The sequence below is a fragment of the Eumetopias jubatus genome, unplaced genomic scaffold (assembly GCF_037043125.1).
Source record: "Eumetopias jubatus isolate StellerSeaLion01/CBP00866 unplaced genomic scaffold, mEumJub1_p1.0 scaffold_9, whole genome shotgun sequence".
Classification (NCBI taxonomy): domain Eukaryota; kingdom Metazoa; phylum Chordata; class Mammalia; order Carnivora; family Otariidae; genus Eumetopias; species Eumetopias jubatus.
The window spans coordinates 101,634,362-101,659,142 of record NW_028274815.1 but is presented as its reverse complement, the minus strand read 5'-3'; the positions used below and the strand labels follow the sequence as shown (position 1 = coordinate 101,659,142).

At 36.1% G+C, this 24,781-nt stretch overlaps 1 protein-coding gene across 4 annotated transcripts in view; it reads right to left on the bottom strand.

The window, feature by feature from the left end:
• The window catches only part of TASP1 (taspase 1), a 293,567-nt gene that overhangs the window by 205,414 nt on the left and 63,372 nt on the right, over positions 1–24,781 (bottom strand). For all 4 annotated transcript variants that reach the window (XR_003610774.1, XM_028112987.1, XM_028112988.2 and 1 more), the window contains one exon: positions 16,334–16,413. Coding sequence is in view for 3 of the 4 variants with exons in the window: in XM_028112987.1 (XP_027968788.1) it covers positions 16,334–16,413 (80 nt within the window). In the remaining variant the exon portion in view is untranslated. The remainder of the gene's footprint in view (positions 1–16,333; positions 16,414–24,781) is intronic.

Below are 24,781 nucleotides of genomic sequence, written 5' to 3'. Positions count from 1 at the left end.
TATCAGATGAAAGGCTAGTATCCAAAATCTATAAAGAACTTATCAAACTCAACACCCAAAGAACAAATAATCCAATCAAGAAATGGGCAGAAGACATGAACAGACATTTTTCCAAAGAAGACATCCAAATGGCCACAGACACATGAAAAAGTGCTCAACATCGCTCAGCATCAGGGAAATCCAAATCAAAACCTCAATGAGATACCACCTCACACCAAATGGCTAAAATTAACAAGTCAGGAAACGACAAATGTTGGTGAGGATGTGGAGAAAGGGGAACCCTCCTACACTGTTGGTGGGAATGCAAGCTGGTGCAGCCCCTCTGGAAAACATTATGGAGGTTCCTCAAAATTTGAAAATAGAGCTACTGTATGACCCAGCAATTGCACTACTGGGTATTTACCCCAAAGATACAAATGTAGGGATCTCAAGGGGTACATGCACCACAATGTTTATAGCAGCAATGTCCACAATAGGCAAACTATGGAAAGAGCAAAGATGTCCATCAACAGATGAATGGATAAAGAAGATGTGGTCTATATATACAATGGAATATTATGCAGCCATCAAAAGGAATGATATCTTGCCATTTGCAACAATGTGGATGGAACTGGAGGGTATTATGCTGAGTGAAATAAGTCAATCAGAGAAAGACATGTATCATATGACCTCACTGATATGAGGAATTCTTAATCTCAGGAAACAAACTGAGGGTTGCTGGAGTGGTGGGGGTGGAAGGGGTGGAGTGGCTGGGTGATAGACACTGGGGAAGGTATGTGCTATGGTGAGTGCTGTGAATTGTATAAGACTGATGAATCACATATCTGTACCTCTGAAACAAATAATACATTATATGTTAAAAAAAAAAGACAGTAGGAAGGGACAAATGAAGGGGGGGAATCAGATGGGGAGACGAACCATGAGAGACTATGGACTCTGAGAAACAAACTGAGGGTTTTAGAGGGGAGGGGTTGGGCAGATCAGTTAGCCCAGTGATGGGTATTAAGGAAGGCACGTACTGAATGGAGCACTCGGTGTTATACACAAACAATGAATCATGGAACACTACATCAAAAACTAATGATGTAATGTATGGTGAGTAACATAACATAACAAAAAAAGTTTAAGAAAATAAATAAAAGCCACTAATCTACCAATAATAATTCTAAGCAATATCCATAAATTAAATTAAAATCATAAAAGTTCATAACAAGATACATTAAGTAAAAAAGAATAAGAACAGTGACATAGAAAAGTCTAAAAATAGCAAGAGAAAACAGGTTACCTTCAATTAAGTGGCAGTTAAAATGACAGCAGGCTTTTCAACAGCAAAAAATTGAAGCCTAAGACAGTAGACTAATTACCAGTAGCTGAAAAGAAATATCTGCTGATTCAGAACACTATATTCAGTGTAAATATCCTTCAAAAATGAAGGCAAAATAAAAATAGTTTTAGGGGTGCCTCAGTGGCTCAGTTGGTTGAACGTCTGCCTTCGGCTCAGGTCATGATCTCAGGGTCCTGGGATCGAGCCCCGCATTGGACTCCCTGCTGAGCAGGGAGGCTGCTTCTCCCTCTCTGCCTGCCACTCTGCCTACTTGTGTTCTCTCTCTCTGTCAAATAAAAAAATAAAATCTTTTAAAAAAATAAAAATAGCTTTATATAAACAAGAATGAGCAAATTCATCGCCAACAAGACCTGTACTAATGAAAATACTAATGTGTGTTCTTCAGAAACAGAGAAAATAATACAAAGTGGAAGCAGAAAAGAAAAAAAAGTGGAGGGAATTAAATGCAAAGGAAAAAGTAAATAGGCAAACCTAAATGAAAATTGACTGTTATAAAATAATAATGCCTCCCACTGTTTTAAATACATACTGAGTTTTGAAATTTAAACACAAAAGCTGGGAAGATGTTAAATGTAGTTCATTCAAGTATTATACAGTCCTTGCACTGTCTGAGAAGTGGTAAAAGTACTATTTTCTAATAGACTTTCATTAAGTCAATATGTATGTTGAAATTTCTAGTTTAATTCAAAGAGAATGGTAAAACAACGCAATACAGGGGCGTCTGGCTGGCCCAGTCAGTTAAGCATTTGACTCTTGATTTTGACTCAGGTCATGATCCCAAGGTTGTAAGATCAAGCCCCATGTCAGGCTCCATGTTAGGTGTATAGCCTCCTTGAGATTCTCTCTCCCTCTCCCTCTGCCCCTCCCCTCGCATTCTCTCTCTCTCTCTCTCTTTCTCTGGGAGAAAAAAAAAAGGTAATACAAACATACTAATAAAAAAGAAAATATAATGATAGAAAATAATACTAAAGAAGGCAAGAAATGAGATATAGAAGGAAGCACAGACCATGTGGGACAAATAAGAAACAAAGAGTAAAAGAGTAGATTCAAATCCAAATATATGAGTAATTGAATTAAATGTAAATGGACTAAATGCAAAAATTAAAATACAAAGATCACCCCCCCAAAAATTATATATATATATATATATATATATATATATGATGCTTCTAAGAGACACATCTTAAATATAAGCACACAAAGATTGAAAACAAAAAGAAGATATACATGCAAACACTAACCAAAGGAAGCAGTTATTCTTTTATTTATTTATTTATTTTTAGAGATATAGAGTGCAAATGGAGGGGAGGGGCAGAGGGAGGGAGAGAGAGAATCTTAAGCAGTCTCTACACCCAGTGTGGAGCCCAATGTCGGGCTCAATCTCATGACCCTGAGATCATGACCTGAGCCAAAATCAAGAGTCAGATGCTTAACTGACTGAGCCACCCAGGCACCCCTACAGTTATTTTAATATCAAACAAGTAGACTTCAAGGCAGCAAGCATTACTAGATTTGGAGTGCCATTTCTTTAAAATAAAAAGGCCAATGAACCACAGTCTTTTGTGGGGCTGTTAACACATGCAAGTAAATATATGGCAACTAGGGCAAAAGAAAAAAAAAATTAAGTTCTTTCATAATATAGTATGTGATAAATACAAGAAATATGATTGTTTTAACATTTAAAAAATCAATATAATTCATTGGACTAACAAATTAATGTCCTCCTTTTCTTTTTTCTTTTTTTTTAATTATGTTCAGTTAGCCATCATTAGTTTTTGATGTAGTGTCCAATGATTCATTTGTTGTGTATAACACCCAGTGCTCATCCCAACAGGTACCCTCAATACTCATCACCCAGAGACCCCATTCCCCCACCCACCTCCCCTCTGAAACCCTGTTTGTTTTCCCGAAGTCCAGAGTCTCTTATGGTTCGTATCCCTCTCTGATTTCTCCCCCTTCAGTTTTCCATCCCTTCCCCTACAGTCCTCCATACCATTTCTTATATTCCACATATGAGTGAAACCATATGATAATTGTCTTTCTCTGACTGACTTATTTCACTGAGCATAATACCCTCCAGTCCCATCCATGTTGATGAAATGGTAGGTATTCATTGTTCCGATGGCTGAGTAATATTCCATTGAATATACGAACCACATCTCCTTTATCCATTCATCTGTTGAAGGGAATCTTGGCTCTTTCCACTGTTTGGCTATTGTGGACATTGCTGCTATGAACATTGGGGTGCATGTGCCCCTTCTTTTCACTACTTCTGTATCTTTGGGGTAAATACCTAGTAATGCAATTGCTGGGTCTAGGGTAGGTCTATTTTTAACTTCTTGAGGAACCTCCATACTGTTTTCCTGAGTGGTTGTACCAGCTTGCATTACCACCAAGTGTAAGAGGGTTCCCCTTTCTCCACATCCTCGCCAACATTTGTTGTTTCCTGTCTTGTTAATTTTTGCCATTCTAACTGGTGTAAGGTGGTATCTCATTGTGGTTTTGATTTTGTATTCTGCCACATTGCTGAAAGGACCATCTCTGCAGTATCCCATAGGTTTTGGACTGATATGTTTTCATTATTAGTTTCCATGAATTGTTTAAGTTCTTCCTTAATTTCCTGGTTGACCCAATCATTCTTTAGTAGGATGCTTTTTAATTTCCACATGTTTGAATTCCTTCCAAATTTTTTTGTGATTGAATTCCAGTTTCAAGGCATTGTGGTCTGATAACACGGAGGGAATAATCTCAATCTTCTGGTATCGGTTGAAGCCTGATTTGTGACCTAGTATGTGGTCTGTTCCAGAGAAAGTTCCACGTGTGCTCGAGAAGAATGAGCATCTGTTGTTTTAGGGTGGAATGTTCTGCACATATCTATGAAGTCCATCTGGTCCAACATGTCCTTCAAAGCTCTTGTTTCTTTGTTGATCTTCTGCTTAGATGATCTGTCCATTGCTGAGAGTGGAGTGTTAGGATCTCCTACTATTAATGCATTATTATCAACATGTTTCTTTATTTTGGTTAACATCTGGCTTATGTAGTTGGTTGCTCCATGCTGAGGGTATAGATATTTCCAACTTTCAGGTTTTCTTGTTGAATAGACCCTTTTTAAGTATGATATAGTATCCCTCTACATCTCTTACTACAATCTTTGCCTTAAAATCTAATTTGTCTGATATGAGAATTGCTACCCCAGTCTTTTGAGGTCTGTTGGCATGATAAATGGTTCTCCATCCCCTCACTTTCAATCTGGATGTGTCTTTAGGTTCCATATAAGTCTCTTGGAGACTGCATGTGGATGGGTCCTGTCTTTGTATCCAATCTGCAACACTGTGCCATTTCATGGGAGCATTTAGGCTGTTCATGTTAACAGTAACTACTGAAAGATATGAATTTAGTGCCATCATGTTGCCTGTAAAGCCCATTTCTATAGATTGTAAATTTCTGGTCTATGTTACTCTTGGGGTCTTTCTACTTTTATAGAATCCCCCTTTATTACTGCTTACAGGGCTGGCTTGTTGGTCACATATTCTTTCAGTTTCTGCCCATCCTGGAAGCTCTTTGTCTCTCCATCCATTCTGAATAACAGCCTTACTGGATAAAGTATTCTTGGTTGCATGTTTTCCTCATTTAGTACCCTGATTATGTCTTGCCAGCCCTTTCTGGCTTGCCAGGTATCTGTGGACAGGTTTGACATTATTCTGATGTTCCTCCCTCCATAGGTAAGAAATCTCTTCCCCCTTGCTGCTCTCAGGATAGCTGCCTTGGCTCTAAGATTAGCAAGTTTTAGTATTATATACCGGAGAATTGGTCTATTTTTATTGGTCTTGGGAAGGGTCTTCTCTGCCTCTTGGACATGAATGCTTATTTCCTTCCCCAGATTAGGGAAGTTTTCAGCTATGATTTGCTCAAGTGTACCTTCCAATCCTCTATCTCCACCACCTCAGGGATCCCAATAATTCTGACTTTGGAACGTTTCATGGTGTCACTCATCTCATGGGCTTCTAGTTGTTTATCCCTATCCTCCTTGACTTCCTTCCTTTCTATCAGCTTATCTTCTAGATCATTAATTCGTTCTTCTTTCTCATCTGCCCTAGCTGTTAAGAGTATCCCAAGTTTAGACCACTTCTCTTTCATAGCATTTTTAAGTTCAGTGCAATTAGATCTCATTTCTGCCCTTAGAGATTCTATATTGTCACAAATGCTTTTTTCAAGCCTAGCTAATGACTTCAAAAGTGCTACCCTGAATTCTATGTCTGACATCTTTCTTATATCCATATCTATTAATCCAGTGGCAGAGGGCATTGTCTTTGGTTCTTTTCTTTGTTGGGATTTCCTCCTCCTAGTCACTCTGTTGAGGGATGGTTGAGGGAATGTACAGAGTCCAAAATATCAATCACAACCCAGGCAAGATACATCCTAGGAAAATCAAGAGCGGTCGGTAGCCACCACTACCACCTGGTGGCATTTTTCTGCTTGTAGAGATCCAGATATATCTTTTACATCTCAGGCTGATTTTGTGGGTGTTCAGGATGGTTTGGTAGATATCCAGCTCAATTCAAGGGACCAGTCGAAACGAGATCGCCTACTCCTCTGCCATCTTGCTTCCCTCCTCCCCAGTGTCCTCCTTTTCTCCAAAGAAGACATACAAATGGCCAGACACATGAAAAAATGCTGCACATCACTTGGCATCAGGGAAATACAAATCAAAACTACAATGAGATACCACCTTACACCAGTTAGAATGGCAAAAACTAGCAAGACAGGAAACAATAAGTGTTGGTGAGAATGTAGAGAAAGGAGAACCCTCCTACACTGTTGTTGGGAATGCAAGCTGGCACGGCCACTCTGGAAAACAGTATGGAGGTTCCTCAAGACATTAAAAATAGAGCTATCCTACAACCCAGCAAATGCACTACTAGGTATTTACCCCAAAGATACAGGTGTAGTGAGAAGAAGGGAAACCTGAACCCCAATGTTCATAGCAGCAATGTCCACAATAGCCAAACTGTGGAAGGAGCCGAGATGTCCTTTAACAGATGAATGGATAAAGAAGACATGGTTCATATATACAATGGAATATTACTTAGCCATCAGAAAGAATGAATACCTTCCATTTATACGGATGTGGATGGAACTGAAGGGTATTATGCTAAGTGAAATAAGTCAAGCAGAGAAAGACAATTATATGGCTTCATTCATATGTGGAATATAAGAAACAGCACAGAGAATCATAGGGGAAGGGAGGGAAGACTGAATGATTCAGGAAGAAATCAGAGAGGGAGACAAACCACGAGAGACTCTTGACTTTGGGAAACAAACTGAGGGTTGCGGAAGGGGAGGTGCGTGGGGGGACTGGGTAACTGGGTGATGGGCATTAAGGAAGGCACATGATATGATGAGTACTCGGTGTGATATGCAACTGATGAATCATTGTACACTACATCTGAAACTGATGATATACTATATGTTGGCTAACTGAATTTAAATTAAAAAAAATTAATGTCCTCTTAATAAACAAAAATATATTAAATTCATTCACAATTTTTAAATCTTGCCAAATAAAGCTCCCAAATATAACATATAACTGAATTTTCAATCAAATGCACTATACTTAAACATGCATTGCTTCTATTAAACTGTACTGATGATCCTTCATCAACATAAAAGCGAAGAAAACCAGGATAAAGATTCAAAAGAAAGAAAGAAAACTACCATTATTCACAAATGATGTGCTTATGAATTTAGGAATCAACCAGAATCTACAGATAAATCTATAGATTAATAAAAGGGTTTAGTAACATAGCTACACAAATATGTGTATATGCATACATACACATATGCACATATACACAAACATACATATATGAAATACAATTATATTCATTGGCAAAAAACATTTTAAAAAATAATTTGGCATCATCTGGTAAAGATGAAGACAGGAAGACACTGATCCAGCAATTCTACTACAGTGCATGTATTTAGAGAAAGCCAGCTGACACAATCTATGTACAAGAACACTTGTAAGTATGTTATAACACCAACATAACTGTCTACCTACAGGAGGTATGTCTACAAGAGTTCACAATAAATAGGTTAAAGAAGCAAAATGGAGAATGATATTATTTACAATACCAACCAAAATTGCAAAATATCCAATAATAAACTAATCATGAAGTCTGAAAACAATACTGTAGTAATGACATAGAAATGAACCAAAAAAAGAAAGCTAATAGAATTAACCATCAAATTCAGAAAAAAATTCATGTATATTCTAATGGAATTTGAGAAATACAGTGATATTTTATACCAGTAGGAAATGAATATGTTATTCAATAAGCTGTCTTGGCATAACGTTATCTATTTGGAAAAATAAATTAGATTCCTACCTCATACTACACATAAAAATGAAATGTTAAAGTATTAATGATTTAAATACATAAAATCTAAAAAAACGGGGCCCAAAAAAGTTAAACCATCACACAACAATATAGGCATAAATATCAGGTTTTTTTGAGAGAGACTTTATTTTTTAGTTTAATTGGTTTTAAAGTAGAAGATTTTCCATAAAATGTTATCAAATGTTATAAAATGTTAACAGAATCTGTTAAAATGATGATTGACTAATAATAATCACATAAGATTTAAAATGCCCATAAGGCAAAAGACATCATATATAAAGGTAATGATAACTTATTTAAATTTTTTAAGTATATGCAAATAGCTATTAGACAGGATTAATATACTTAAATCAGAATGATATAATACAAAACTAATAAGACGGAGTTAGAGAGAAGATGGCCAAGTAGGAAATGCCAGGAATCCATCTCCCCACCTAAATAACTGGCCTGCCAGAATCTAATGCAAATGTTATGGAACTCTGGAGTCTATTTAAGGCTGTTACTTTCAAAGGAAGGCTTGAAGTAAACTGTCCTTACTTGGGGTTAATTTCAGTTCTTACTGCAGTAGCATCTACCCATTCCCCATCCCCATCCCTTTGGCAGACAACCATGTATGTATTCCTAGAGCAGACTGCACACAGCCTGTGAGAGCCAGCTTGGGAAATAAAGACCCTGTCCTCCAGATACTAGGATATGCTCTGATTGCTTCTTGGTCACAAAGTGCAGACAGAGAGGCAGGCATATCTTCTGCCCTCCCTCTCCAGATGAACTGACTTCCAGGGAATTTAAAAGGCTGGTGCTTTTTCCCCACCTTCAACTTATCTCTTTTTCCCCTGTGGGAGACATTTAAGGAGATATACAAATGGCCAATAAGCACATGAGAAATGTTTAACATCATAATCATTAGGAAATACAAACCAAAACCACAATGAAATGCCACTTCACACCCATTAGAATGATTATTATTTGAAGAAAATCAAGTGTTGGTAAAGATATGGAGAAACTGGAACCCCTGTGCACTACTAGTGGAAATTTAAAATGGTGTTGCCACTATGGAAGACAGTATAGTGGTCCTTCCAAAAACTGAAAATAGAATTACCATAAATCCAGCAATTTCATTTCTTAGTACTCAAAAGGATGGAAAGCAGGGATTCTAACAGATATTTGTACATCCGTGTTCATAGCAGCATTAATACACAGTGGCCAAAGGCTTGCAGCAACCTAAGTATCCATCAATAGGTAAATGGATAAATGAAATGTGGTATATATATTGTGGCATATTTTTCAGCCTTATAAAGAAATTCTTTTTTTTTTTTTTTTTAAGTAGGCTCCACACTAGGTGTGGAGCCCAATGCAGAGCTTGAACTCACAACCCTGAGATCAAGACTTGGACTGAGATTAAGACTTGGATGCTTAACTGACTGCGCCACCCAAGTGCCCCACAGCCTTAAAAAGAAATTCTGACAGATTCTACAGCATGGATGAACCCTGAGGACATCATGCTAAGTGAAAAAAGCCAGTCATAAAGGGACAGATAATGTATGCTTCTACTTATATGAGGTATCTACAGTAGTCAAATTTTAATGATGGAGATCAGAATGGTGGTTGCCTGGGGCTAAATTGCCAGGGATTAAGTGGAGGCAATTACTGCTTAATAAGTAGTTTTAGTTTTGCAAGATAAAAAGGGTTCTATAGAAGGATGGTAGTGATGGTTGCACAAAAATGTGAGTACACTTAAGGCCACTGAACAGTACCACTAAAAAATGTTAAAGATGATAAATTTTATGTTATGTATATTTTGTCAAAACATTCAAAAAGAAGTACAGAAAAAAACGTACACAAATGTTTATAGCAGCATTATTTATAACAGCCCTAAACTAGAAACAATCCAGATGTCTTTCAATAGGTAAATGGTTAAACAAACAGTGGTACACCCATAGCATGGATTACTTAGCAATAAAATGGAACAAGCTATTAATGAATACAACCACCTGAATGACTCTCCAGAGAACTATACTGAATTATTAAAAAGCTGGTTCCTAAAAGGTTATATAGTGAATGATGCCATTCATATAACATTCTTGAAAGAGCAAAATTATACTAATGGAGAATAGATCAGTGGCTGCCAGGGGTTAAGGAAGGCATGGAGGTGAGTGGGTATGACTATAAAAAGGCAAATTGAGATATTCTTGTAAAGATGGAAGTGTTCTGTATCTTGACTAAATCAATGTCAATATCCCAAACGTAATATTGCACTATAGTTTTACAAGATTATTACCATTGGAGGAAACTGAGCAAAGGATCCATAGGGATCTCTCTCTATTAATTCTTACAACTGCATGTGAATTTATAATTACCTAAAAATTAAAAACTTAAAACAGAGCACTGGGTGTTATATGCAACTAATGAATCATTGAACACTATATCAAAAACTAATGATGTACTATACAGTGGCTAACTGAACATAATAAAAAAAATAAAATACTTGAAATAAAAGATAAATAAATAAAAAGTGTAGGGGGGAAAAACTTAAAACAGCATAACTGGCCATATTTAAGAGCGAAGTATCACATACCAGCTACAATAAAATTCTAAATTAGTACACAAAATGTTTTATCAATCATGTTGTCTTTCAAAGTATCCTACTCAAAGGCAGAAAAGCTGTAAGAACAGAATCCAGTCAAAAGAAAAGAAAATAGGATTCCTTATGGCAGAATCACACCCATAAATTGATAGGATAGAACAATGTCTGCAATCTACTCTTTACTTATATTTAAACATATACCTTAGGTCCATTCAAAGCATAAAACAGCTGAAAATTAAAGAAGAGATGGTAGCAACTTTGTAGCACAAACTACTCAAGGTTGGCCTTTACCAAGAAACAACAAAATTATTTTCCTTTCAATTTCAACTTTAATGAATCTTCTGGAAGAACTCAAAAGCAGGTACAAGCTTTGTCCCAGGCATTGTTAAAATTGAATGTACATTGAAATTACCTGCAAAACTTCAAAAACTTCAGATGCCTGGGTGTCAGCTACAGAGTAGCTGACTTTGGATGCAGCCAGGGCTTCAGAGTTTTTCAAAGCTCTCTAGGGATTCTAATATGCAGCCAAAGTTGAGAACTACTGCTCTAATGGTTACACCTAACTCCAGATTGGATCAATCACTAAAATCACAAGTCAGTGCTAAAGAGCTAGACCTATTAAATTCTGATGAAATCACATCACCAGGACATTTTCATATCAAACATATTATTAACAGTAAGAATTATATTAACATTTGAGTGTTTCTATGTGCAAATTGGAATAAGAATTCTTTATACATTATCTCAAGTAATCACAATCTGTCCATAAGAAAAGTTTCTTGGAGGTAACTTGTCCATGTCACACAAAGATATATGCTTCTAAAGCGTATACTCTGAGCTACTATGTGGTCAATAATGGCAGCAGCTTTACAAAGACAGACTTCCCAAAAGTAGACAGAGAGTAAATGTCTTGAGAGGGGAAACACAAATAGCCAGCATAATGGTAAACGTACATTCTGATTCAGCAAATCTACTTCCACCTAGATAAACAAATAAAACACTTAAGTACAAAGGGATATGTACAAGAATATTTGTGAAATCATCAATGTTAATGGCAAAACCTAGAAACAACCTGAATGCCCATCAAAGAGAAATAGCTAAATAAATACGATAAATGCTATTCAGCAGTTTAAAAATTAATTGATCTATATATATCAACATGGAGAGATTTCAAAATATTTTGCTGACTGACAAAAAATTAGAAGTATCATATTATGATACCACTTATCTAAAAACTTACTAAAGATACTATAGAGTATGATACCATTTATCTAAAACTAACAAAAATACTACTACATATTCCAGCATTTCCGTTGACACAGAAACAAGTAAATTCAACAAATAAGTGTGGCTATGGGAGTGGACAGGAGAGGCTGGGGCTGAGAAGAGAAGTAAAGAAGAAGGTTAGGTTTATGTATAATGCTCTAATTTTTAAAAAGGTAATATATTCCTGTACCACACAATTAAAGAGTAACAAATACAATGTTTAAGTAATCAACTCTCTTTTATAATGTGAAATTTGTTATATTTTTTAATTTATATTTGTTATTCATATTATTATAGCTGTTAATAGTACACATTTACAAAACATAGGTTCCAGCTCCTGGTAATAGAGTAGCTTATATAAGACTAACCCACAGACCAATAACAATTACAAACTCTAGTCAGAATTTCTTTAATTAAAAAAAAAAGCTATTTGAAGGCTAGTAACAAAAAGCTGGCAGAAATAGGAGAGGATTCAACCACGGAAAGAAAAGAAACATACTAGGTGAGATCCACATTCATACAGCTTTCCCCATGAGGTACTACAGTCAAAACTGTAGATGCACAATAAAAAGATCTCAAATCGAAAACTACAGTTTTGCCGGATGGAGATGAAGGTGTTTGGGGCTACTGAAGCAACCAGAAATTGAGGGAGGAATCCTGGTAAGGAGAAAGCCACATACACAAAAAAAGGGAAGCCCCCAAATCTATGTAAACATCCCTTCAAATTCTTGAATAAGCCCTTAACTGTTCATACAAGATGCAAGATTCCATAGAGTTTAGTGAGGAAAATAACAGATGAAAAGCTGACACAGATTTTGAGAGATACTTACTGTAGAAGAGACAAAAGTTTCAAGTTTGAGACTTTTGAATAAAACCCTAGAAAGGCCGTATCTTAGGAAGAAAGACCACAGGCTAGTACTAAAGTTTAACTCTAAGTTTAAGAACAAAACTGAAATAGACTCACTTTCACAAAGCCTAAAAACCAGTCTATGACAAATACTGTATGATTAAGGAGCTACCTAGAACAGACAAAGTCATAGAGAAAGAAAGTAGAATAGAGGCTACCAGGGCCTAGAGAGAAGGGGGAATGGGTAGTTTAACAGGTACAGAGTTTTCTGCTTGGGATGATAAAAAAAGTTATGGAAATGCATAGTGGTGACAGTTATACAACACTGAATGTACACAGTACCACTGAATTATATACTTAAATACTGTTAAAATAGTAAATTTTATGTTATATATTTTTTACCACAATAAAAAAAGGAAAAAAAGTGCTAAAAGAAAAAAAAAAACCTGACAATGTAGAAGTCTGTATCCAACAAGAAATTATATTTCAAAAGTAAAGGCAAAATAAAGATTTTTTTCAGGGGCACCTGGGTGGCTCGGATGGTTAAGCATCTGCCTTCGGCTCAGGTTGTGATCCCAGGGTCCTGGGATCGAGTCCCGCATCGGGCTCCCTGCTCCTTGGGAGCCTGCTTCTCCCTCTGCCTCTCTCTCTCTCTCTCTCTCTCTCTATCTCTCGCGTCTTTCATGAATAAATAAATTAAAAAAAAAATCTTTAAAAGATTTTTTCAGATAACAAGCTGATTTTTCACCACTAGACCTACCACATTATCAGAAATGCTTGTTCTAAGCTGAAGGGAATAATACCAGATAGAAATTCACATCTACATATGGGAATGAAATATTATGTGAGAAACTATGTAGAAGATTATTTTAGAATAAACCTGAGAAAGACATAACTTTTGGAACACTGAAAGGGAATAAAAACCTACCAATGATACCCTCCCAAAACCAAAAAAGGTTTGATTGAGGATTAGGCAAGTGCCCAATATAGGACAGCATTTAAATTTTTTTTAAATCTAAATAATAGTTATAATTTCTCCTCCCAAATTCACTATAGGTCAATACTATTCTTTTTTGTAAAAAAAAAAAAAAAGTATTAGTCATTGATGAATCCCTAGAAATTAAAACAAATAAAAGCCAAAATTACAAATTCATCAGAAGTAGAAGGTTTAGGAACGCCTGGGTGGCTCTGTTGGTTAAGCATCTGCCTTTGGCTCAGGTCATGATCCCAGGGTCCTGGGATCGAGTCCCGCCATCAGGCTCCTGCTTCTCCCTCAGCCTGCCACTCCCCGTTCATGCGCGCTGCGCTCTCTCTCTCTGACAAATAAATAAATCTTAAAAAAAAAAAAGAAGAAGAAGTAGAAGGTTTAGGGGCACCTGGGTGGCTCAGTCCTTAAGCATCTGCCTTCGGCTCAGGTTGTGATCCCAGGGTTCTGGGATCGAAACCCACATTGGGCTCCCTGCTCCGCGGGAAGCCTGCTTCTCCCTCTCCCCCTGCTTGTGTTCCCTCTCTCCTATGTCTCTCTCTGTCAAATAAATAAGTAAAATCTTAAAAAAAAAAAAAAGAACTTCTGCTTGAAGCATTTATTCAAGTAGAATTTAAAAAAAAAAGAAGTAGAAGGTTTAGGAGATAAAACTGAAGACATTTCTGAGACAGGAGGACAAAAAAGATTTCAAAAAGGAGAAAAAATAATTATTGAAAAAGCTATAAGGGTTTGGAGCATAAGATCCAACATCCAATTCACAGAAATTAGAAAAATAAAATAGAGAAAAGATAAGGGACGAGATTAATATACAATTTTTTTTAATTTCCCCAAAACTAAACCACATGAATCTCCAAATTAAAAGTACTCAGTACTCAGTAAGTATCAGGCATATTGAATAAAAAAAGACCCATTCTAAGATGCTTCATTATAATATTAAGAACACAGGAATTAAGGCTTCTTTCCAAAAATGAAAAATATACCACAAAAAACTGGGAATCAAAATGCATAACAGCAAGACTGAAAACTAGAACATAAGAGAACAAGTTCTTCAAAACCTAGGGAAAACAATTTCTAGTCTTGATTATACCAAATAAGGGAATAAAAAAAGAGAGAAAAAACACATGAGATTCAGGAAACAGAGAACCTGATATTGGAGGGATGAAAAAGAAATCCAAAATGATGGTGAGGTAAAGACCAGAGATGACAGTCATGCAGCAGGCTTACTGAGCACCCATTCTAGACGTGAAGGTGCCAAGTGGCATGTCTCCAAGGAAAAACAAAATGGAACTATCCAACGACCAGATTTGTCTGGGTGACATAAGAACTCTACATAAATTCCACTGGGAGATTTTAAGACAGAATTAGTGGTAGGGACTATGAGAATTAGAACTCTCATACTCCCAGTTTGCCTACCATGCATGTATTTCCCTTCCCTCCAGTCTCCCTATATTACAATGTTCAGCTACATGAGTGCTCACTTTGAATATAATATTATTAAGAACTGATCCTTAGGGGTGCCTGGGTGGCTCAGTCGGTTAAGCAACTGCCTTCAGCTCAGGTCATGACCCCAGAGTCCTGGGATCCAGCCCCATGTCCAGCACTCTTCTCAGCAGGGAGCCTGTTTCTCCCTCTCCCTCTGCCTGCCACTCCCCCTGCTTGTGCTCGCTCTCTCTGTCAAATAAATATATAAAATCTTTAAAAAAAAAAAAGAACCTTATTATATACCTGCTATGATATATAATTATTTCTTTTTTATACAACTTGGTCTCCTTGGATTTAATGATTCCCCATTTTTTCATTTGATTATTTATAGTCATAGATGACTATGAGAGAAAACAAAAATTTAACTTAAAAAACAAGTAGTATATGTTTTCAATATTTGTCTTTTATGCATAAATATATAGCTAAAATTTCATTTTTAAAAGACATAAAATACACATTCACACATATATATTTATAACTCAGTTTTCATTTTTCAAAGTCATTAATCATTATCAGACATTAGTCTTGATAACAATTTCTACTTACTACATAACATTTCATCATATGATAATTTACTTACATTCCTCTCTGATGGACGTAAGTTTTTTTTTCAAATTTTTTGATATTCTTAATAATGCTTATTGAGAACTACATAAATTTTTGTCTATATTTCTAATGTCAAGTTCCTACAAGCAGAGTAAGTTTCAGGCTTTGCTCTATATTACTTAGCTGTCCTCCAAAATTTCTGCCAATTTTATATTTGTACCTCCAGTGTATTATGTTCATCTCATCACACACTTATGAGCAGTAATACAGTATTTTTAACTCTTTCACAAATTAGGAGGGAACAAATTTAACATGTACTCACTTGAATTTCCCTACTAGTTATGTTCTATTATCTATTTATGACTTTTGATCATTTTTCTTTTGGAGTATTATTTGTATTTGTGTGGTTTTTATTTTAATATACCTTTTCATAGATTAAGGATATGTATCACTTTGTCATATTTATGGTAAGTGGTTTTTATCAGTCTTAACTCTTATGTAGTTACACTTTTGTTCTTCCTTCTCTTGCACTTGGTCCCCAGAAAAGCCCTCCTCAGGCCAAAGACAGATAAATGTTGACCTGTGTTTTCTTCTCTCTCTCTGAGGGGGTAGTATTAAGGTTTTATTGTTAGTAATTATTTTAAGTAACCTAAAAGGGATCCTTTAGCAATACTTCTATAAAAGCATGAGAATGGGGGGATCCTCAGGAATATAAAAGTGCCTTAAAATCAAATAACTTTCTATGTATCTTTTAATTATAAATATTTTGACATATAAGCTTCCTTTCTTAAATATCAGAGTACTATGTGGATTAAAGCATTGTAACACTTCCAGGTATATATGCCAGTACAGCTTAATTTTGAGAAGTTTTACTCACTTGTGGTCATGATGTTAGGAGGGCAAGAGGGTATTCCATGATCTACTGCCCATCTGTAGGCTCCTTCTCCAACTAAAAAGCTAACAACAGAAAAATTATTCTTTTAAAAATTCAGTCTCATCTTCTTCTTCATATTCAATAAATATAAATCATACAGTAAGGCAAATGAAAAAATGTCTTGCATATAGATATAATTCTAGGTTTACTTCAAAATAATAATATGGCTATAGGCCCCAAATTTTAAAATTTTCCCCAAGTTAGAAATTTTACAATTGAAAATGGTACAATTTCATTTGCAATAACCACCAACTAAAAATTGGCAAAATTCAACATAAGAAGTAAAAAAAAGTTGATTTCCCAGTGTAAAATATTAAGATTTATCTTGGATCATCATGGTCACAAGATCCATTTAATCAGGTTAAGAATTAAAGTTTCAGTGAATGTCTTCAGATTTGGTAATTTTGCCTACTGTAACAACTGGATCTACTCAAAATGAGTGAGTACATCCAGAGATGCCCAAAACAATGAGATGTACTTACATTTGCAAGCCTTGGTGCAACAAAAATATACATATGACCTATATGTATGCCCCTCAGATCATTTCTACTGTGGTAATGGGTTTCCTTGAATTTGTGCCTGCTCATTAGTTTTCCACTCCCTATTTTTTGTTTCTGTTCATCTAATCATTCCAACACTAAAACTCAAAGTAATGCACATTGAAGTCTTTAGATTCATTTGTTAAGAAGAAGACCAGCAAAACAAAATCTAAGAAGCCACTCAAAAACATCCAAATAGTTCTAGTGAGAAACTAAATACTTAAGTCCAATAACTACTTTCCAATATACATAAAGGTAGGAGGCATTGAAAAAAGAGGAGGGCCAACAAGAATAAAAAACTTTACCCCTTCAAACTTCCATATTTTTTAAATTCTAAAGGATTCTGAAAGTAGAAAACAGTTTGTCCTATTCTTCTATCAAATGAAGACCACTGCATAGAATATGCAAAGAAAAGCTGTCACATAAAGTTCAAATGGAAGAATAACTGAAATAGAAACTTGAATGCGAGTTGAGCCATCCTGATGGCATTTTTAGCACTTCCTTCTTCTAGAAAAGGAATGTGATATAAGAAATAACTTCTCTTCATGTGAAGATGTAAAAGAGATGCCAAAGTAACATATTAAATGATGAGAAGTTTGAAGCTAAATCTTAGCGCACCCATTGGTCATCTTGGGTTCAATCCCTGTATCTGGAATCAATGGCATTTTACAAAACATTCTTAGTTTTATTTTTCATTTCTTAAACAGTCATTGCTTTTAAATTAAATCAATTTGCCATTGGCTGCTATGCAAGTTTTTAAAATAGTTGAGGCATTTTACAATATTCACAGGAAGTTGACTATCTGAATGCCATCTTATGGATAAGAATACTGAATATCTGACCGTTTCTTACTATCAAAAATGATCTGTCTAGTAGTTAATAATCACACAAAAATGGCATATAAGTGCTTTTGAAATCATTTTAAAATTCTGAAAAGCTACATGATACTAACATGTCCAAAAAAATCACTTTCTAGAACATTAAATGCAGTATCAATTCACATTTCTTTCAGTCTTAATGACTCTCCAAGGAGAAAACTTTTAGAGAAATTTTGTCTCAATCAAGTTAGGAAATCCCATAGACTCTACCTTTGTAATATATCCAGAATCTGACCACTTCTCACCACCTCTCCTGCTACCACCTTTGTCTAAACGACCATCATCTGTTACCTGGATTGTTGCAATGGACTCATTACTTTCATGTATGCCTTGCTTTGTTCCCTGCCCCAGCCTATGCTCACCAGCCACTGACATCCTTGTAAAACACAAGTCAGACAATGACATTCCTCTTCTCAAAACCTGCACAAACCTGGAGTTTTCATGAGAATCCCAAGTGATCTGATCCTTTCTGCTCCCTCCTTACCTCATCTCTTAGTCTTCTTGCCCCCTGGCTTACTCTACTTCAGCCTCCCCAAAACACAAATATGCCAAAGAACTTCCAGTCTCGATCCTTCACCCTGAATGTTCCCTCTATCACACTCGTCCTTATTTCCCAAATGGTAAATTCCCTCATCTGCTCAAATGTATCCCCTTAATGAGACCTATTTAAAACTGTACCCAACTACCTATCCAGGACTCCCAATCCCTGCCATTTTGCTCTTTCCACATTTTTCTTTTTTCTACCTTCTAACATACTAGACACTTTATAATTTACATATTATATCTATTATTTACTTCTATCTTCCCCAAAGAAACCGTAAGCTTCATAAGAGTGGGAATCTTTGTTTTTTCACTGATATATCCAGGCATTCGCAACAGTGCCTAAAGCAAACTAAGCATCAAATAAACATTGGCAAGATATTAAACAAATAGTAATAAACTAGGGTGTCAAAATTCCTTAAGGGACAGCGTTTTCCTTGTGTTATGCTGAAAACAAGTCCAACATGATGTAAAACAAAAAGCAACAACACTCTACTGAGAGCAGCCCTGAGGTGGGGTGATTGAAACCTTCAACAAGCCGTACTCTAACTGCTGCTGCCAACGTTAGCACAGCCAAGCCTCCTAGAAAGAGCTATTTGGGCAAATATGAGATGTGAACTGCAACCTCATGGATGGCAAACCACCCATTTCCAAAGAACCATGACTTTATCATCAGTCTAAAAACGTGTCATCTTGTGATTTAGAAAGCTCTCAAGAATGCTCAGAGATCCCAATAATCAAAATATGTTATTCTGGATGAAAAGATACAGGAGAAAATGAGAGCTGTTTCTTTGGACTTAAAAACTGATTTCTATCTATTTTACCTATCGCTTCCTTATTCATCATAAATATACAAAATTGAGGAAAGACAAATTAGTAGGTATTGATCATTTAAAGCTTATAAAGTGAAAATAAAGGGGAACTTGTGGTATTTGGAAATAACATACCAACCAAACTAAATAGTAAGAATTTAACTCTTTAAAAGATTTTTTTAATTTAATTTCAATTTTTTTACATTTAAAAAATGACTTTTTAAACATGGGTGGTTCAGTCGGTTAAGCATCTGCCTTCGGCTCAGGTCATGATCCCACGGTCCTAGGATCAAGTCCCACATCAGACTCCTTGCTCGGTGGGGAGCCTGCTTCTCCCTCTGCCTGCCACTTCCCCTGCTTGTGCTCTCTCTCTCTCTCTCTTTCCCTCTCTCTGACAAATAAATAATCTTTTAAAAATAAATAAATAAATAATTATTTCTTAAAAAACAGAACCTCAGCATAAGCAATTGACACAAAAAAATGAACAATCTTTAGAATCAAAATATATCTCATCAATGTTCACATTTTTCTGGTTGTCTTATAAAATGTTTTCTATTATTGTTATTTTGTTCTTTAAACTTTGGTTTAAATGGGAATCTATCTAAATCTCTACCTCCTGATTAGTTAATAGATCTCTTATGTTTCTTTTAATCTTTCATTTTTGAATTGTCTTTTTTTTGTCTTTTCACATTCATACAACAAAAGTAGCACAAATTTGAGTGAATTTATGAAATATAATAGATTAAACAGAACTTGAAAATAAACAATGTACCAAAAACTAAATATGTCTCTGAAAAAAATCCTAAGGTCTAATTGAGCACCTTAAGATTTCATTTATACTAAACATAAAACAATCTTTGTCTACCTTTTCCTTTCTCATCAAAAGAAACATAATTTCCAAAAATTATAACTTCTATATTAGGAGTCAGCAAAGTTCTTCTGTAAAGGGCCAGATAGTAAATAGGTTGGCTTTGTAGCCACAGTGTTTCTTTTGCAACAACTCTATTTGGCCTTTGCAATGCACAAGCCATAGACAATACATATACAAATGGGTAAGGCTGTGTCCCAATAAAACTTTATTTACAAAAGCAAGCAGCAGACCAGATTTGGCCCATAAGCCACAGTTTGCCAATTCCTGTTCTAAATGATAATGCCTATCAAAGCTGTACCCTATCATAATGGAAAAAGAAAGATTCAAGCTATACTTTTATAAATAAAGAAACTTGGGTAAATGTGACACAGGTTATGATGGTAGTCCCACCAAGTTTATGAAGATACCAAATACTCTACGAATCTGACCAAACACCAAAACTGAAACAATACAACATCATGGTGGCTATAACCAAAAACTAAGGTATACAGATACATGAACTTTTTATTTAAAGAACTCTTAAAAAACACCTATTGTATGTAATGCCTTGCCATCCCCATACAGTGGTGACAGATAACACCAGAGGACCATGATTTCTAAGTGTTCCATCGGCCTTTGACAGTTTTTGTACCTTTATGCCTGGCACACAGATAATGAGCAATAAATATTTGCTGAGTGAAGGGGAAATGAATGAATAATTAAATAGTTACTTCTCATTATTATAAGAGGATTCCATTTTCCCTTTACTTCTAATCTGCTGCTTCTAATGTGATATGAAAGGACTCCAAATTTTTCTAATAGCCTAAAAGTGGTCAAGTGTGGGACTCAGTTTCATTATCTGCAAAATGTGTCTTCTCTTCACAAATCATTGTATAATTTTTATGAGCTAATGCATGCAAAACACATAAAACAGTGCATGATATAGTGTATAAATGCAACAAATGTTAGCTATTATCATTACAGAAATTAGATAACTAGATTTATTAGGGTCATATGAAAATAAGCTCAAAGTAAAAACATGATAAATTTGGTTTTGTTTATTTAGGACACTCAAGGAATTTTTTTCTCAATTACTGAGGGTATACAATAAACTTCCAGGAATATGAGAGATTTCTGCTTCTGGACAAGATGGAATAACAGGGAACAAATTTACACTCTTGCCTGAAGAAACTGTTTTGAAAATCAGACAAAATGTAGGAAACAATAGTTTTCAGATATTAGTAGGCAACATAAAGACAGTGATCCTTGAGAGAAAGGAAACAAAAAAGGTAAACCCTATGACTGGCCCAGCTTACTGCCTAGACAGGTTCCAGGCCATGGCACAGAAAGAATTCAGGCAAAGCCCAGCAGTTTCTCAGTTGAAGAGAAACAGCTGGGCATCCAGAAAAGCCCCGACAGCCAGGGTTCACAGGGCAAAGTACTAGAGAGGAGAGAGCTGCAAAGAGAAAGGACTCTGATATCTGCACAGTCCCCTCTTGTCTTCAGCTGAATAGAGATGAGTGTATGTGTAATAGGAAATCACCCAAGCCCTGGGAAAGAATACCACAAAAGTTTTAGAGAAAACAAGCCCCAAGTTCACAAAGGGACAGGAACAGCTCAGCTCCTGTTCCCATCAGTGAAAGTAAGAAACCTCATTCTAAGTACATCTGTTATAGTACTCCAAAGAGTTTTACCCAATAGCAAAGCAAAATTAGCTCAAGGCTAAATGCTTCTCTAGTTTCATGTAACAAAGTATACAGCAAGACCTGAAAGGATGAACCTGGTTCTAAATAACTTAGCCACACCCTAGAATAAAGCTCAAGAATATTTATTAAAATTGTGAAATATTTGGCACCAAATAGATAAAACTCACAATGCCTTGAATGAAATAAAAAATTACAAAGCATGCAAATAAGGAAATGCACCCAATAAAGAGGAGAGAAATATTTCAATTGAAAACAACTCAGAAATGACAAAGATGAGAGTAAATAGTAAACAAAGATATTAGCAATTATTATACTCTATTCAAATGTTCAAGAAGCTACAGGAAAGATTAAACATGTTAAGTAGATACATAGAAGACACTTTTTAAAGCTGCAACAAAATCAAACTTCTGAAGATGTCTACAATGTCAGAGATGAAAAATAAACTTGATGTGATTAACAAATGATTAGATATTGTAGAAAAATAGTGAACTTGAAAACAGCAATGGAAACTATTCAAAATGAAACAAAGAGAAAAATGAATGGAAAAAGTAAATAATTTATTAGTGATCTGTACGACTTCAAGAGGTGAAATACACATACAACTGGAGTCCTAAAGGATAGGAATCAGAAAATATATATGAAAAATTAATAGCCAAAAACATATTCCAAATTTGATAAAGTATATTTCCCTACATATCCAGATGCAAAATAAACTGAAAACAAAGATTTTATAAGAAAACTACAGACCGGTGGGGAGGAGAAAGATGGCGGAGGAGCAGGAAACCTAAATTTCGTCTGGTCCCAGGAATTCAACTAGATAGGGATCAAACCATTCAGAACGGCTACGAACTCAACAGGAGATTGAAGAAAAGGATAACAGCAACTCTCTAAACAGAAAAATGACCACTTACTGGAAGGTAGGATGTGCGGAGAAGTGAATCCAAGGCGATATTCGGGAGGATAGACAGCAGGGGAGGGGGCCTCTGTCAGCCACTAGCAGCAAGTGATAGAGCAGCGGAGCACAAAATCGGAACTTTTAGAAGTCTGCTCTGCTGACGGACGACACTCCAGTGGCTAAGTGGGGGGCAGAACCCTCACTGTGACAGTGTGGTCTCAGGACCCTCAGGGTCAAAAGACCAGGGGTGCCTGAGTGCAACAGAGCACCCAGGTATCGGAGCAAGGAAGCCAGGTGCAGAGATGGAGCCAAGGAGTGGGCTCTGCAGCACATTCGGGCCACTGCTCTTCCAGCAGGGACCCAACAAGCAGCAGATCCAGGGAGAATCCCCTTCCTCCCCCAGGAGGAGCGGTGTGGGAGCACACCCCAGAGATCTGCTGGGTTTGGAGACTCCACACGGGGTGGTGTGCCAGAGATAGAAAAGCTTGGTCACAGGTCGAGTGAGCACGGGCATGCAGCCAGAGACGGGGAGATGGGAGTGACTGCTTTTCTCTGGGGACTCACTGAGGAGTGGGGCCCCAAGTTCTCAGCTCCTCCAGGGCGGAGATTGGGAGGCCGCCATCTTCACTCTCGTCCTCCAAAGCTGTACAGAAAGCTTGCAGGGAACAAAACCTCCAGAGAACAAACCCAAGCAGATTACTTAGCCCGGAGGGGCAAGGGAGGGACAATTCCGCCTCTGGCAAAGACATTTAGGAACCACAGGAACAGGCCCGTCCACCAAAAGATCAGCAAGAACTGCCAGCCAAGACCAAGTTTACTGATCAATGAGAACAGCAGAACTCCAGTGCTAGCAGAATACTGCACACAGAATAAATGGCTTTTTTCCCATAATTCTTTAGTCTTTCAAAGTTAATTTTTTTATAACTGGTTTTATTTTTTTTTCAATTTTTCTTTTTCCTTTTTTCAACCAAAATCTGATCAATTCTTTTTTAAAAAAATCTTTTTTATTTTTCATTTTAGAGTCATATTCTATCCCTTCATAGTAGTTAAACTTATTTTTGGTGTGTATATATATATATATATATATATATATATATGTATATATATATATGTTGTAAATGTTCTCTCTTTAAAATTTTGGGATACGCTTTCTTCTAACAGACCAAAATATACCCTAAATCTCTAGTGTATGGCTTTGTTCTAGTCTGCTGCCTGATCACATTCTCTCCCTTTTTTTTTTTAAATCCTCTTTTTTCTTTTTTCAACCAATTCCTTATCTTATCAATTCCTTTATACAATCTTTTATAATCTTCATCTTTACAGTCACAGTCCATCCCTTCATCATATTAATCCTTATTTCTGACATATATAAGTTTTTCTTTCTTTAAAATTTTGGGAGGCACATTCTAATAACAGACCAAAATATGCCCAAAATCTACTGTATGGCACTGATCTATGCACCAGCCTGATATTTGATCATATTCTGGTTTTTTTTGGTTGTTTGTTTTTGTTTTTTTTTAATCTTTTTTTCTTTTTTTTTTTCTTTTTGCTTTCTTTCCTTTTCTGTTCCCCTGGTTTAAGGTCTCTTCTGATTTCTTTAGTGTATATTTTCTGGGGAGGCTGTTACCCTGTTAGCATTTTGTTCTCTGATTCATCTGTTCTCCTCTGGACAAAATGACAAGACGGAAAACATCACCTCAGAAAAAGGAACAAGAGGCAGTACAGACTGCCAGGGACCTAATCAATACGGACATTAGTAAGATGTCAGAACTACTATTCCGAATGATGATTTTAAAGACACTAGCTGGGCTTGAAAAAAGCATGGAAGATATGAGAGAAACACTTTCTGGAGAAATAAAAGAACTAAAATTTAACCAAGTCAAAATTAAAAAGGCTATTAATGAGGTGCAATAAAAAATGGAGGCTCTAAGTGCTAGGATAAATGAGGCACAAGAGAGAATTAGTGATATAGAAGACCAAATGATGGGAAAATAAAGAAGCTGAGAAAAAGACAAACTACGGGATCACGAGGGAAGAATTAGAGAGATAACTGATACCATAAGATGAAACAATATTAGAATAATTGGAATCCCAGAGGCGCCTGGGTGGCTCAGTCGTTAAGTTTCTGCCTTCGGCTCAGGTCATGATCCCATGGTCCTGGGATCGAACCC